General features: G+C 47.0%; 1 protein-coding gene across 1 annotated transcript; it reads right to left on the reverse strand.

Moving 5' to 3' along the window:
* Window positions 1-1,645: 1,645 nt before the first annotated feature.
* LOC144107269 (putative U3 small nucleolar RNA-associated protein 11) lies at window positions 1,646-7,050 on the reverse strand. Its single transcript, XM_077640276.1, has 8 exons — window positions 6,890-7,050; window positions 6,717-6,778; window positions 6,520-6,622; window positions 6,329-6,442; window positions 6,105-6,198; window positions 5,548-5,675; window positions 3,262-3,372; window positions 1,646-1,796 (listed from the first exon to the last, which is right to left on the reverse strand). The coding sequence occupies exons 1-8, from the start codon at window positions 6,947-6,949 to the stop codon at window positions 1,707-1,709; spliced, it is 762 nt and encodes a 253-aa protein (XP_077496402.1). The 5' UTR covers window positions 6,950-7,050; the 3' UTR covers window positions 1,646-1,706.
* Window positions 7,051-15,576: the final 8,526 nt, after the last annotated feature.

A 15,576-nucleotide genomic window follows, 5' to 3' on the forward strand; every position in this document is an offset into this window, starting at 1 on the left:
TGAAGACACAGACCGTCCCACGGGGAGAAGTTGGGTGCAGCGCTAAAAAAATTCTATTCCACGCATTATGCTCTGGACTCACTAAGTGATAGCTGGGCCTTGGCACAATTCTGGAACGTTTAGCCATATCTTGTGTGATGTGCACATATACCGCCAGTAGTTTTTGACAAATGGCCCCTCAAAGTCGGACAAAGACGGGGCGTGTACACAGCTTCAACCCCAACCCGACTTCTTTCTTTTCTTGCACCGCAGTAAAGGAACAGACTAGAGGAGCCGCACAGTCAGCCCGTTTCGAACACGCTGGGTGGAAAAAAAAAAACAGAAACGCGAAGGGTGCCCCCCTCCCGAGGAGCTTGGCTTGAGGGGAGGACACACAAAGCGGATAATGGGCGAAGCTTACTAGCGTCTCTCTCTCAAACCGGGAGGAAGAATGTAAGTGAAGGAGGAGGAGCTCAACTTCATGCGGCCCGTGGTGGGGGCGTTGTGAACTAGGAGCGGATGAACCAGAATCCTGGCCATGTTGAGTTCTTTTTATTTGTGACGGTGCCTAATTGGAGGCTACGTTTGAAAAGTACGTTCTGAAAGCGAGAAGTCAAAACAAGGGTCTTGACTAGGCTTCTTATTGGCATCACAGTATAAAGTACTACCGACGCTAACAACGTCCTGCTCCCAAGCTCTTCTGCATTCGAAAATATTGCTGTGATGTTGGACAAATGTTTTCGCAGTGTAGAGACAAAGATAGCCATGGCTTCCACGGAGGCGGTAGTGGTGCGCGGCAGGTGATACTGTATGCAGCGAAAAAAGTTCAAGATAAGTTGTTGGCAAAACAATGCACAAGAAGACAATTTTATGTCCCGCACAAGGAAAGAGTGCTTACTTTAATAAATTAATTCCGGCTGTAAAGTGTGACTCGATACAATCTGAGTTATTGAAACTCGTGCTGAATATACCGATTTTACAAAAATTCTAGCTGAAAATATTGTCTTATTTTAACGCTACCCGGAATTCTAGAAAAAAAAACTCGAAAACGAACGGCCCTACACCTTCTGTATAAGTGCAGTCAAGGAAGTGCACGTTTAACTCTAGGGCATTAGTGGTGCTTTTTATCAAGTCTGCCTTTTGTTGAGTTGTGAGTCTACTCATATTTGAAGACTCGTTCGCTACAACACTCCTTTCAGCTTTGTGTCAGTTAATAGATGAAGCAAATGTTACAGGCAAAAGATGACAACAGTGGCAGTTGGATCAAGATGGTCCAACCAGCACACCTACATAAGATGCAAAGTAACAATGACGGGCTTTCATGATGTGAACCAAAACCTCGAATCTCACGAGCAATCCACAACATATTCACATGTTTTTCAAGCATAAAACGACAGGCTGTAATAGAAAGTAAGGGTATGAGATGCCGGCGACGTGTACTATAATGCGGGAATTTTCGTTTAGAAATGCCCTGTCACAAAATAAGAAATCTTTAGAGAAAGGCTCACTAAACCTTTTCTCTTCTCATCGTCATGAGTGAAGAAGAGAAGTAACAATATGCGTATTTCCTGACGAGAGGAGAAATGGCTGCAGAAGCAGATATGCAGCTGGTTTAAGAAGAATGCAGCCATGCATATTCTCTCCTTTTTTTTATTTCTGCCTCTGTTGCACTGTGTGGGAGATTATACAACACGAAAATATGACACCGTGACTGCTGTCACGTGAATTTAACGCTTTCTTTCTTTTTTCCACAGGTAGACTGGTGCAGCATCCTTTGTTCCTTCTTTTACCTTTTTGACAGGTGGGTTCTTCTTGTCCTGGTGACAAAAAAGTTGCAAATTACTTCAATATAGAACATAGGAGCTCGACCTTCTTATTTTGCACAGTTCTGTTTGGTTTCATGACGGTTTAATGCACCAAAGCGACTCAGGTTATGAAGGATGCCGTATTGAAGGGCTCCGAAAATTTCGAACACCTGCGGTTTTTAGACGGGCCCTGACATTGCACAGTATACGGACCTCTATAACTTCGCTTCCATCGAAATTTGACCGCCGCGGCCGAGATCGAACCCACATCTTTCGGGTCAGGAGCCGAGCGCCATAAACACTGAGCCAGCGCGGCAGCTATTTTATACAGCTTAGTCAAAGATAGAGGTGTCAAAATATGCCACTTATACCATAAAAGCCAGCATATATCACGAGATTTTTTTCGCTATTTTTGCATGTCAAATTTCAACCTCATATTTCATGCGAATCTGAACACTTTTCTGCAAAAATCTGCAGTTACTCTTTCATTATTATTGAGCACAATCCCCATCATGCATCCGGTGAGAGGAGGCAGGTGTTATCTTGTAGTGCGGCAGGTTGGTAGTTTCGATTTCGACGTCCTTTCCCTACACTGACCTGACCTCGCGACGCCCAGAATGATCACATTTCGCATGGTATGGGTGCCGCGAAAGTAACAGTCGGTTGGTTTTAAAAGGAGAGTAATCTCAGCTGCCGAAAGCATCGCCACCGCATCTAGAGCTGCTACATGGCCTGGGTGAGGTAGGGAGAGCCTGCATTACCGCCGATGGACACTGGCCTCGCAAGCCAAGCTGTACAGGTGGATCACGGAGGCCTGGGCCAGCATTCCTGAGGAGCTCTCTGCTTTTTATCCTAAGAAATGCGGGATATATCGAACGTGCTTCATGGTACCGAAGGTGTGTTTCCAGTGCCTTCGTTAAGACAGCGCACCCGACGTTGACGGTCGCTAAAACTCAGATACAGACAGTCCCGGAGCGCGCGCACCACCGTGTATGCTGGAACCGGTCTGGCATGCTCGCGGCGCAGTGCCACTGTATCTGCTGCTCAGGCTACACGTATCGTATCCGGCACACCGGTGTACACAAATCATTGGAGGGTGTTAGGCTTCTGTGACTTCCGGAAGGCCATTAAGGTGACTGCGTTCCCTTACTCGTATTATCTATGAATGAAAACGTATTTCGGTTTTTGCTATCCACAAGTTACGCGCCGTATTATGTGTGGGTCTGTACGACATGCCGGTTTTTATGGTAATTTCTCTCATCTCTGCTAAGTATAAGAGATGAAGCTAGCAAACACAAAATGAAAACAACTCATGTCAACATGATGGTTGTGCGTGATCAAATTGGTGCACAGAATCCTTCTGTGTCACTGAAAATAAGTAACACTAGCAGATGGCAAACACTGATTCAATCAATGCAAAAAGTCACGAGGCAGTTGGAAAGCCTGCATGATGACAACGAGATGTAGATGAACTTACAAGAAGATTCTTTTTCATGATCATCTTTTGCTCAACCACTTTCAGTTCCTTCTCTCTCTGCAATCGCTTCGTCAGCTCTCGGTAGCTTTTCTTCATCTCGTGGGTTGCCTCCTGAAAAAAAGGTACCAGAACACGTAAGCAAACGGCAAAAACAATGTAGGTCCCAAAGAAGCCAATCACTGAAGTGTTGTTTGTGCAGCTGATCAGAAATTCCTTTTGCAAGTAAGCCAGCCAGAGTACAGAGAAGGTCATTAAGGTGCAGAAATCAAGTAACTATGAACACAAGACTTTCTGCAAAAAAGGAGGAATATTAGTTTTAGGAAAAATATGAGATAAAGAACCAGTGATACGTAGAGTTTAATGTGCCAAAGCGGCAAATGGGCTACGAGAATTGCTGTAGTGGAGGAGACTGGGCTCATTTTGGCCATGTTGCACTGTTTAAAGTTTAATGACAACACGTAGCAAAAGGTGCCACACCGCACTGCTATGCTAGATACAATGCAATGTGCTTTGTTAAGTAACCAGATTCTTTGATATGCAATCCCTTCCCCCTGATTTGCCACTTTCAATGACTACTTTACCAGAGTGTACTTTTCTAATGCAAATTAGTTCGTCTGTCTACATCCTATTCTGTTGTGAGAAAAAGCAACACAGTTGAGATTGAAGAACATGATGACTATTTTTCCTTGCACTAGAAGATGCAAGAAAACGAAGCGTACAGAAGTGGGGAGGGATGGCAGTACCTAACTTGATCTGTGGGAGATGCCATGGATGGGCTTCGCTACAAACTAGCACACACAACAATGGTGTGGTAGGAAGAACAAAGTCTTTAACTGGGTGCAACATCAAAAAAAGAGCTCATTGTAACAAATTAAAGACCATCCATAAAGAGCATGTGTAAGTTCTCATACATGCGTACATTTTGCATAATTACATCTCGCAGATTGTGCAAATCTACACCTGAATTATTCAGCGGAACTGAAAATTCATGCAAGGCTTTAGGTCGTGTGTAGTTTTCAGTCTAAGGAACCATAACTGATTTAATGAGCCATTCGTGGTTTCGCCTTATTTCGGCATGTACTTAGACATGCATGGCTTAATCTTTGAGACAAGCATATGATTACTGGCAGGATCAACCAGGTAGATGCATAGGCAAACCCTTGTCGCTCCTCAAGGGAGCCCTGTCGCGGCCGATCGGGGCCCCTCTCACCCCTCGGCGCGCGACGCGCATCTTTTTCGCGGCAGCTCTCGCTGCCCGTGCATCGTTCGAGCTCACTGCGGCATCCGACCCGAAGGCCCGGTTATCACCGCGCGGCAAGAGAGCACGCGCCCTTAGGCAAAGCATTTGTAACGCGCCCACCAGTGCGCACGAACTCTAATAAAACCTGCTAACTACCTGCGAGTCGTGAGTAACATGAGTGTACAGGGGAAGCTGAAAAAACAACAGCCTCAAGCATGCTCAGTTCTTCAGCAATAACTTCCCATCTACAACTGCCTGACAATCATATGTGACAATAACTTCCTTGAGAATGAAGAAAACACAAATGTAGCTCCACACATCATGAAACGGGATGCTACCAAACCACACTGCACATGTTTCTTGTGCTGCATGTAATGATTCTGGCAAGTGCACCAAAAATCTGGAGAAAAATTGCAGGGGGCAGTTGTTTGCTTTATTCAACAATGTATATGAATTTACATCACAGATATTCAGGCATGTGTCGAATCAAGCATGGTGCGATATATGAGCTCCCCATTCTACAAAGCTGCTCTCATTTTATTTTTTCGGCGCCTTTTCCTTCCTCACCCCCCTCCCCAAATTCCAGCAAACTGGAAAGTAGAAAGGAAAGCCTGTCAAGGAACATGCAAAATTGTCAATGCTTGCCCAAACACCCTGATTTAGTGCTCTCCTTTCTGTGAAGTGCTTACAATTCTTCATCTCTCCAGCTAGATCACCCAGTAGTGGCTTTTCAGTTTAGTGATGTATCAAAGTCTGTCGCACAAACACGAAAGCCTCGATAGATAGCGAGAAGTATAAAAAAGAACTCCGGGACGGACAAACAACAGTGTTTGGAGTCATCTCTGAATGAATAATTAAATCTCTCTGAACTTTGTCAGCTGTCTGTATTCCGCCTATAAATCCATAAAAGAGCCACATACTGTTGCATGCAGCACAACAATATTGAAACCTCCTTGTTGTCAGAAGGCAGTATGAGCATGTACAATAGCCAACACATGCTTCGCGACATTACTCATGGCTCTAGACTTCAAGCACTTAATACTTGCCTTAATCACATCCTCTGGAATATCAGCTATGCATTCCTTGGGGAGAGTCTCCAGTTTGGATCGGTTGAACCCTCGGCACAACAGGGAAGGGTGGGTTCTAAGCTTTTCAGCAAAATCAAAGTTGCGAGCTAGACAGCAGAGAATGAAAAAGCAGCCCATGGAAGCTTGTGAAATTTATGTACGTAGTAGCGTATTCATGTTGATCAAAGCTGAATTGAAACATTTCATGTTACGATGAAGGCTCGTGCCCTTCGTCCGAGTGTTTTGAGATTGAGGGCGCAGCTCTTCAGAATGCATATTCTTTTCATCTGGTGCACAATAACACATACACAATGACTGGTCTGGCAATGTACTGATTATATTCGGTGAAATGAGTCATTGTAGAGGACCTTAAATAGCATGCATTCACAGGCTTTCCCTACTCTCAAGGCCATGCAGTATTTTGTCAAAGGTAGCAAATCACTTGCAGCAATTTGCTGCAATCGTAACCGGTGGGCGAAACCCCTTTCAACGTCTGTTGAGAATCAGCAGAGAAGGAGGCAAAATTTTTCAAATACCTTCTTTTTTGGTGTCAACAAAGAACGTGTGGGTGTTCACCTGCCCGCTTTCAACACGGAGAAGGCGCAGGTTCGCTTTTAGTCTCGCAATTTTCTACAATAAAAAGAAGACAAAAACACCAATGACCATTTGTCAAAAATTACTAATAACTAATCGCTGCATTGAGCAGCGATAAGTGGTGTGACCCAGAGTGTACAAGATATGACGAAAGTTTGAGATATACCTTGGCTTCTGACAGACGCTTTGTGGTGACGAAGTTCAGATCCCGCGTCTGCATGAGCTTAAGCTGAGCAGGCGTGAACTCCTCGCCCTTAACTTTGTCGTGGTGTTCACCTCCCTGCAGATTTAACCGAGAATCAGGACAAGCGCTACGGCAGCACTGTTTACAAAAAGTTTTGAGGTCTATGGATTTACATGAAGCTTAGAGTTGACCATGTGCATGTAGAATTCATCTGGGTTCCTTGTAAGCGCTCGCCGGCGTAATCGTTTTAATTTCAACTGCTTGTTCTGGTAGTCTCTGTCACAAAAGAATAATGAAACACACAGGTAAAGAAAAAACAGCTGCAGGACGTCAACATCACCAGGCCGGAAACGATATCACAAGCCTTCACCTGGTTTCGAGCTTGTCATCTTTCTTCTTTTCTATAACACCAAAGTGACGCCTGGCCTCAGGCTGAAACGCACAAAAACCACGTAAGTCGTTACCAGCATCAACAATCGCACAGGTTTGACGTCGTCGTCTTTCCTAGCTTGGCGAGAGAATTTAGAGTACGCGTTTGGTTACCTGCTGCCGCTCTTTATGAACTCTCTCGCTGGCCTTCGCCGCTTTTGCGAACGAAGACATCCTTGCAGATCTTGGTCACGAGCAGACAGGCGAAAAGCGAGTTCTACGAACTCAGAACTTCGAAAACTTACTCACTACGTGTGCATGCTACTGAAAATGAGAAAATTTGATGGAAGCTGCCATATTTGACTTGCGCTGACCATGGGTATACCGGGTGGATTGGGAGCACAGACTGAAAACAAAAGTGACCACACGAATGAGATTATTTTTTTTATGTTTTGATATAAAGTTAGCTCTTCAAATGAATATATTTCATTATGTTAAAAAAATTTTTGTATGCATTAAGAACGTAACAAATAGGTGGCGTCCAATCTGAACCGGGCGCTACGCATGCTGGGTACTCCAACTTCCGATTCGTTCGGCGAGATGCGTGTGTGCAGCGCTTTGCTTGAACGGCTTGAAATGCGGAATTTTTAAGCTTGAATTCGGCTCTTCATGCGTTAATACGTGCGAATAAAACCGTAAAAAAGGTGTGCATGCTGTAAGTGCATTATTATGTTCACGCTTGACGTTTCGTATTTGAATTAAAGGCGAAAAAGCGTTGCAAATGCTAATGTTTCGGCGTGCGTCAAGCGCAGAAGCTTAGGACGCTTGATTCACTCGTTGAAAAGTTCTGTTTTTACTCTACTGCTAAATTGATGTCAAACATATGCTACGGTACATATGTTACAGCACAGCAGAGCACTACTGGGCGGCGAAGGGCCGAGGGTGAGCAGCAGGTCCAGCCCGAGCCGGATCCCCATCAACTCCGCCGTGGTGGAGGAGCCCAGGAAGGCTGCGTGTTGCTGGTTTTTTTTCTCTTTACCTCAAAAAAACCTGTTTTTAAACTTAGTCACGGGCATATCAGCAGCACCTAGTAGATTCTTATGTGACACCCGTATTCATGAATGATAGAGAGCTAGCTACATTAAGCGTAGCGCAATCCATCACACGCTAACGCGATCCACTTCCGCAGTAAGCTATCTTCACATACGCAAATGGCCCCGGGGTGCGGACACCTAGCACAGCACATGAACAGTGTTCACCGTGGAGAAGAATTCCACATCACGGGAAAAATCTCGCATCCGAGACTGCACTCCCGCGTGCAATTCTGACCTAAAGTTCCTGAGCGCGAGAACGTGCCCCAACTATAGCTTCGCTTTCAAAGGGTGTTCACGCAGGAAGACATGTAGTGCGCCTTTCCTTTCTTTCCGGCATTCTCTTACCGTGAACTGGCAGCTTGCTGATTTCGGCTCAGCTGGTTGTCCTATCGTTTTCCACACTGTCGGCCTCATTTTTAAGTTTATTGATTACATGAGAAGAAGTAAATTAGCGAAAGAGGGGAGAAAAAAGGTTGTGCGGGGGAAAAATTAGGTGTTAACTTGAACTGCTCAGCGTAAATAACTTGAGCACCTTGGCTGTTTCATGAAAATGACCCCAGCTGCAGAAATTACGATTCGCTGAATTCGTTGCCAATATGTTGTTGGTTGTTGTTGTTTCACTCTTCTGTCAATAGGTATGCTATCCCGCTTTACATCGCCAACAAGCAATTCAAGTTAGTTGCTCAAGGATGCTTATAGTACCTCTTTAATTGGCTCGCCTTACATGCTTAGCGTCATGTCATGTGAATGTTAATGTATCCCGTAACCTTGGCATTTGTACTATCAAAATAAAGTTTAGTAATGAATAGCGTCCCAGTTTGAGCTTTACTTTTGTGATGTGTACTCTGTCTGCGTCTCGTTACCACTCGTTACAATGTCAACGCCCACGCAGTTGTCAATGTCAAACTTTTTCTAAATACAAAAGTTCTACCATGAAAAATATTTATGAAAAAATTCAAGTACAGAAATATAGGGGAAAAATCTGATGCAGAGTAAATAACGTGGACACTTACTTAAATATACATTAAGCGTGCGACACAATTGCGTTGATGGGTGCCTCGGTCCCTGTGTAATTTCCACTAGTGGCGTCTCCATCAGCCCTGAGACCGTCGTAGTCGCGATGTTCCCAATAACTGGTCTGAGGAAAGCCGACTGTGTTCAGTGCACGGGCGCCCAGTCCTTTCAATTAACCGTCGAGAACTTGGCGTCTATTACACTCATCGTCGACGCATACTGCCTAGTCATCGGTAGCGAGCGTGTGCCCGTCATTCCTGTGGAGAGCAGCTGATCACCATAGTCTGCTATTGTCGTGCTTTAGTGTGTCTGTCGAATGAGGCCCTCGTACAGGCGCTCAGCCAGTACAGGAATGGCCTGTCCGCCACTGTGAGCGAGCTTCGGTCGAGGCTAAAGGCGCTCGTGTGCTGTGCGATGTCTCTGCACGTGAAAGACCCCCAGGCGGTCGAAATTATTCCGGAGCCCTTCTCCACGGCACCTCTTTGGCTCTTTTTATTTCACTTCCACCCTCCTTCATTCTTTCTTCTCTTAAGACGCGGTTCGGGTGTCCACCCAGATATGTGAGACAATCACTGCGCCATTTCCTTTCCTCAAGAAAAATTTTTCAATCTCCTCGTGGTATTCTCACTAGCACGTGCTTTTAGAACGAATAAAAGTGCAGTCTGGGAATATTGAGCCGAACCACAGACGTGTTCCAGGAAAATTGTCAAAAATGAATAAAAATAATAATTGGTTTTTCAGGAAAGGAAATGGTGCAGTATCTGTCTCACTTATCATTGGACACCTAAACGGCGGCGTAAGAGAAAGGATAAAGGAGGGAGTGAAATAAGAAAAGAAGAAAAAGGTGTCGTAGGGGAGGGCTCTGGAATAATTCCGTTCAACCAGGGGATCTTTAACGTGCACTGACATCGCACAGCACACGGGCGCCTTAGCGTTTTGCCTCCATAAAAACGCAGCCGCAGCGTCGTTTTTGAACCCAGGTACTCTGGATCAGTAGCATATGGGTGCTTGCGCACTCCGTGAGTCCCGGAAACGAGGCCGCCAACCTTTTAGCCCCAGGTTCTTTAAACCGGGTTCAGGTTGCCTCGGATCGGCGATTCGCGAGGGAGCGAATGCACTCGTTCAGCGAGATGACGCAGGCCTACAGAGCCTCGCGCCAGCTCTACCCCCGCCACACCCCTCCCTAAATAACAAACACCAACACTCTGGCGCAAACTACAGACACACACACTCCCCTCACCCCTGACCCTAGCCTATATCACCCCTCCTTCCCCACTCCTGCCTGCACCTTGTGCCCAGAACCATTCGCCTCTTCCCTCCACATCCTCCCCCTCTGCCCGACGGACCCTCCCCCGCGCGGCCTAGAGGACCTCAAGACCTGGGAGGACTGGGAGACCCTGCTGCGCTCGGAGGACCCGGCCGTTCAGACAATCGCCACCGGCCGGGCTGGCAGTGTTATGGACCTTAGGGACATAAACTCTTGAGTGCAGTGGGGTCGTGCGGAGACCCAGGGGCGTGCCCGGACTTCCTCTCCAACAATAAAGTTTTTTTCTCTCTCTCTCTAGCAGAGCGCCCTAACAACTGAGCCACCGCGGCAGGTAAAAAAAATGAAAAATTGGTTCTTTTTTTTTTGGGGGGGGGGAATAAATGGCGCAGTATCTGTGTCACATATCGGCGTCACCTGAAGCGCGCCGTAAGGGAAGAGATAAAGGAGAGAGCGAAAGAAGAAAGGAAGAAAGAGGTGCCGTAGTAGAGGGCTGCGGAATAATTTCGACCACCTTGGGATCTTTAACAAGACCGACATCGCACAGTAAACAGGAGCCTTAACGTTTCGCCTCCATCGAAACGCTGCAGCTGCAGTCGGGTTCTTCTAATGACGCGTTTTGCGGTAGTTGTCGCTGTTTATTTATTTGTTTTTTAGTGTGTGTGTTCGCAGTTCAATAGTCTCACCACCTATCAATTAAGCTTTATGTTACGAAGAATTGGAATACATTTTTGGGGAAATTAAATGCCGCAATACCTGTCTCACATATCGGCGGACACCAGAACCGCGCGGTAAGGGAAGTGGTAAAGGAGGGACAAATAATAAAGGAAGAGGTGCCGTAGTGGAGGGCTCCGGAATATTTTCGACCACCTAGGGATCTTTAACGCGCGCTGACATCGCATAGCACACGGGCGCCTTAGCGTTTCACCTCCATCGAAACGCGGCCACTGCGGAGGGGTTCATACCGGGGTACTCCGGATCAGCAGCCGAGCGCCCTAACCGCTGAGCCACCGTGGCGGGTATATCACGATCGCATAGTTCTCATTCAGAAAATAATTCGGGAGTTAATTTCGTGCGCCCGGCTGATATCTTGATGGCGTTCAAAGGCCTTTTCGCGAGAGCGGCTGCATAACAAGCCCCGAGTACGCCTTCAGACGCGCACATGCATGCATGTGGTGAACTATTTGGCGGGTTGTTGAGCGCGATACGAGAGCGCGGTCTTCGTTGCGTTCTGCGCAGTGAAAACGCGGGTATGCTTTGAGAAATGCTTAATTGATGCAAACATCTCCTTTATTAAAAATGTGTAAGAGAATTTGTCAGATTACGTGCAGGAATGCTAAAGCATAGAACTTTCTAGAACGCGGTTTTTTTTTCCGCGGCGCCTGTAGCCATTGCATATTTTTCTTTTCTTTTTCTTTTTTCAATGTTGTTTATTTTTGTTTCTATTTCTACTTTTCCACTTTTTGTTTTTCTTTTATAATCACTAGTTAATGACAAATTACTACTACAATAACTATTTACTAATAACTATTTAGTTAGTGCTAAAAGTATGGGTTATAGCAATTGTGTCATTCATGACGTCACTAGAATTATGGACAGCTAATGTGTGCCAGATTTCGCGGACGGTGGGAAAGACACAACTATGAGCAATTAAAGGCTTTCGCCTTAAAAGCCCTCGCGGGCACAATGCTCGAAACATCTTTGCGGGCAGATATGTGGCCACAAGTTGTCATCGATGGCAGCCGAGGCGAGTGCTGATTCTGTTATCGCCGACTGTCGTACAGCTTGATGCTCGAGCCTTCTTACACAATTGTTTAAAAATTCTGAGGAGTACCATACACATGCATCTCCTCGTGTTTGGCTCATAAAAGAGATAAAGAGAACAATTTCCCCGCCTCGTGCAAGGAAAGTGCATGGGCCTGCCCCTGGCTCTAGCTGAGCTACAATCGCTGCCACTTACAGACTGGGGAGAAAAGAAGGATGTGAGAAGAAAGATGTAAAAAAAAGACGCGTCCATGCTGGCGTCGCAACAACCGCGTCTGCCGGAGTGACAACGTCGGTTCTAAAGCGTGGCCCGCATGGAGCGTTTTTCCGGGTGATTCGTCGGCGTCGACGGCAGCGGAGCGTTTTTTTTTTTGCCGCGCGAGAGGACGTTTTTGCCAAATCGTCGGCTTCTGGTGGAACCGATAAAATCGCCAACGCCCCGCCGACGCCAGGAGAGGGCAGCGCCAGAGGGCCAATGAGAGCCGGAGTGGGCGTCACGTGATTCTACGGCATCACTGACTACGCATCACTGACATAACTACGGCTTCACTGAGATGCTTTGAAGCGTTACACATCTTAGACCACAGACACTCGCTGCCTTCCTTTGTTTCAACGAGCTGCTTTCGCCGCAGACAATTTTCACATCAATTTGAGGCTATCGAAAAAATTATGAATACCTTATAATTATGTGTGAAAGGAACAGATACAAAAGGGCTGGACAATAAGCTCACGCGAAATAAAAATCTAGCTGTGGAGTTATACAACTGAGATGCCAGTTAAGCCACATTTGAATGTCAGGACAGTAACGCTGTATTTTTAAATTCGTACGGCCGAGGGTGTTCACAGTTTTGTCGCCAGCATTCTTCAAAGAACATCGCTTTATGTACATTTCTAACAATATGTTTTCTAAATAAGGCTGTTTTCCTCAAGATCAAACTGTAGATTTAGCGTTTCCAAAGTCAAGGCAGAATTTCCGGCTGACGCTTCAATGCAGTATAGCTGCCAGCGCAAATAAGAGGGACCCGTCGGCGTCACCACCTGCTCAGAGACCGAAGAAAGCCCTATACTTTGCGTTCAACGAGAGAGCAGCTTTCAGCGGTATGCTTTATCGATGCAGTAGCAGATAGATTGGCGTCAATGGACTGGACTAGATGCAGGTTGCTGGCGGCTGTTCCCCGATCACACGGCCTGGTGACAAAGATAGAGGCGATAGGATGGAGGCGAAGCAGATGAAGCGGCCTTTCTCTTTTACGTTTTCATCTGCGGCGTCGGCGCACGCGGCGCAAGCAAAGCAGGTCAAAGCCTCGCTGTAGAATGACTTCGGTCTTGGGGTTGTATCGTATTCCGAGACTGCCTGATAATCTTGGCGGCATCTGTAGTTTTAGGCCCCGACCTGCGGCGTATCATCATCTGCAAGGCAATGGTGACGGCGTGCGTACATTCTTAGTTTTGAGATTTCAGCATCCAGTCGACAAGAGAGAGCTTGAGCGAAGAGCGATGCGTTAAACGTTGCAGGAAACCGCTTCCGCGCGGAGCTATATTCGCATGCGTAGATGCCCGTAGGTGCGGACACCTGCCAGGGCGCATGAGCATACTCGTAGCTCAATTCCGCACCCTGGGAACAATCACACCTCCAAAACTGGAGAGGCGCGTGCAAATTTGAGGTAAAGTACCTGAGCGCGTGAACTGCTTTCTCAATGGTTGGTTATGAGGAAATGAAAGGCACAGTAACTGCCTCACTTCTCAGTCAACACCTAAACTGTGGCGTGAGGGAAGGGGGAAAGTGGGAGTGAAAGAAGGAAGAGGTGCCTTGGGTGCAGGGTTCCGCCGCGATGTAACCAATCTATGCGGCTCCTGGTAGGGCAGGCATGAAAACAAAAGCAAAGGTCCAACAGCAGACACCCCTCGCTAGCTTAATGGGAACACAAGATAACGCTCATAGAAACGAAAGAAAAATTCAGGGGGGAGCTTTGTCGACCTAAAATGCAGTGAGGCGAAACCATTTAGCGCGCTGTTGCTGCTTGTGTCCCTGATGTGTGGTGCTGATTATTAAAGACTACAAAGAGCGTTTAGGCGGCATCCTTCCCGATCGGCGTTCAGGAGGCGTCTGGCACGACTGATCGCGGCCGCTCGCAACTGCTTCCACACCGCAGGACGGGTAAGCTTCGTCTTTAAGTGTGGGACGCGACAGCGTGTTGCAGTGTTATTAAAGGGGTCCACTGAACGTCATCGCTTGTTCGGCGCGACGCCCTGTCAAAATGAGCAATTTAAGGAAAGGAAATGACCTCTGTTTCACTTATCTCGGTGGACAACCGAAGCGCGCTCCAAGGGGAAATGAAATATGCCCGCCGTTTAGCTAAACGTTTTTTCCGCTCTTCATCCGTTTCTTCCGCACGCCGCCGCTTCTTAGCTGCAGTACATCGTTGCAGCTTCACCTTATACACATCATCCGACATACCGTGGAGGATTCGCTGGGACGACTGCGACGAGCCGAGTTGGGGGGGCCGCTTTTCCACAGCTGGCATGACGTCACGTAGAGCGAGCGCCTCCCCCACGGCAGCGGCGCGTAGAGGATTCGCTCGGGCGATCGCGACGAGCCGAGTTGGGGCCCCGCTTTTCCACAGCTGGTATGACGTCACACATAGGTCACGCTAAAGGTCAATGGTGGATTCTCCGGGACGACGGCCAAGAGCGGAAACCTCGAGCAGTATTGCTTTCGCAATAAAAACAAAATACTTAACGGGAAGTGAAATCTGCACCGTTCCGCTACCCGCCGCGTTGTCTCAGTGGTTAGGGCGCTCGGCTGCTGATCCGGAGTTAGAACCGGGTTCGTACCGGGTTCGACCGCAGCGGCTGCGTTTTTATGGAGGCAAAACGCTAAGGCGCCCGTGTGCTGTGCGATGTCAGTGCACGTTAAAGATTCCCAGGTGGTCGAAATTATTTCGGAGCGCTTCACTACGGCACCTCTTTTTTTCCTTTTGTCTTTCCCCTCCTCCTGCTTTCCTTCCTTTACGGCGCGGTTCAGGTGTCCAACGATATCCGAGACAGATACTGCGTCATTTCCTTTCCCCAAAACTAATTATTATTTTTATCACCGTTCCGCTGTCCGAATGCACGAAGTGATGCATCGCTCCATAAATCTTCATGCTGTAACGATCGGCGCCGCAGGATTGGACGTGCTGTGCTTCTCCACACATATATCAGCATCATCGCAGTTCAAAATATCCAGAACAACCGTCTTTCGAATTCTGGCCGGATTTTCCTCTGCTGCAATCTGTTTTCAATGTCTTGAGGCTCTTTCCCTGTTGGTCGGCTTTGTCAGGGAGGCGTCGTTCCGTGCACTGCTGTCACTTTGGCAGTGGCAGCGGCACCGTACAGACAGTCTGTGATGAGGTTCATCTACTTTTACAGGTTGGTGTGCATTGATACTTCTTACTGTTAAGGATACCAAGAGCTATTCGTCTTGGCTGCTGCTGCCGCTGCCATTGTACTGTAGTGCATGTGTCATCTTTCTCTGTTGCACACGGTATTTAACTGCTGTGGTAGCCTCGTGCAATGCCGGAGAATACTATCTGTTAGGCTTGTAAAGATAACCTCGATGATGGCGGCGAGTTTATCAATTGTGCCGGATGCTGTTGCAGCTACGACTATAAAAACTGTTCAGGAGGTTAGGAAAAAAGTGACAAGGTTTGGTTTTTATGGTTTATGGGGGTTAAACGTCCCAA

This window comes from Amblyomma americanum, chromosome 1 (assembly GCF_052857255.1).
Source record: "Amblyomma americanum isolate KBUSLIRL-KWMA chromosome 1, ASM5285725v1, whole genome shotgun sequence".
NCBI lineage: Eukaryota > Metazoa > Arthropoda > Arachnida > Ixodida > Ixodidae > Amblyomma > Amblyomma americanum.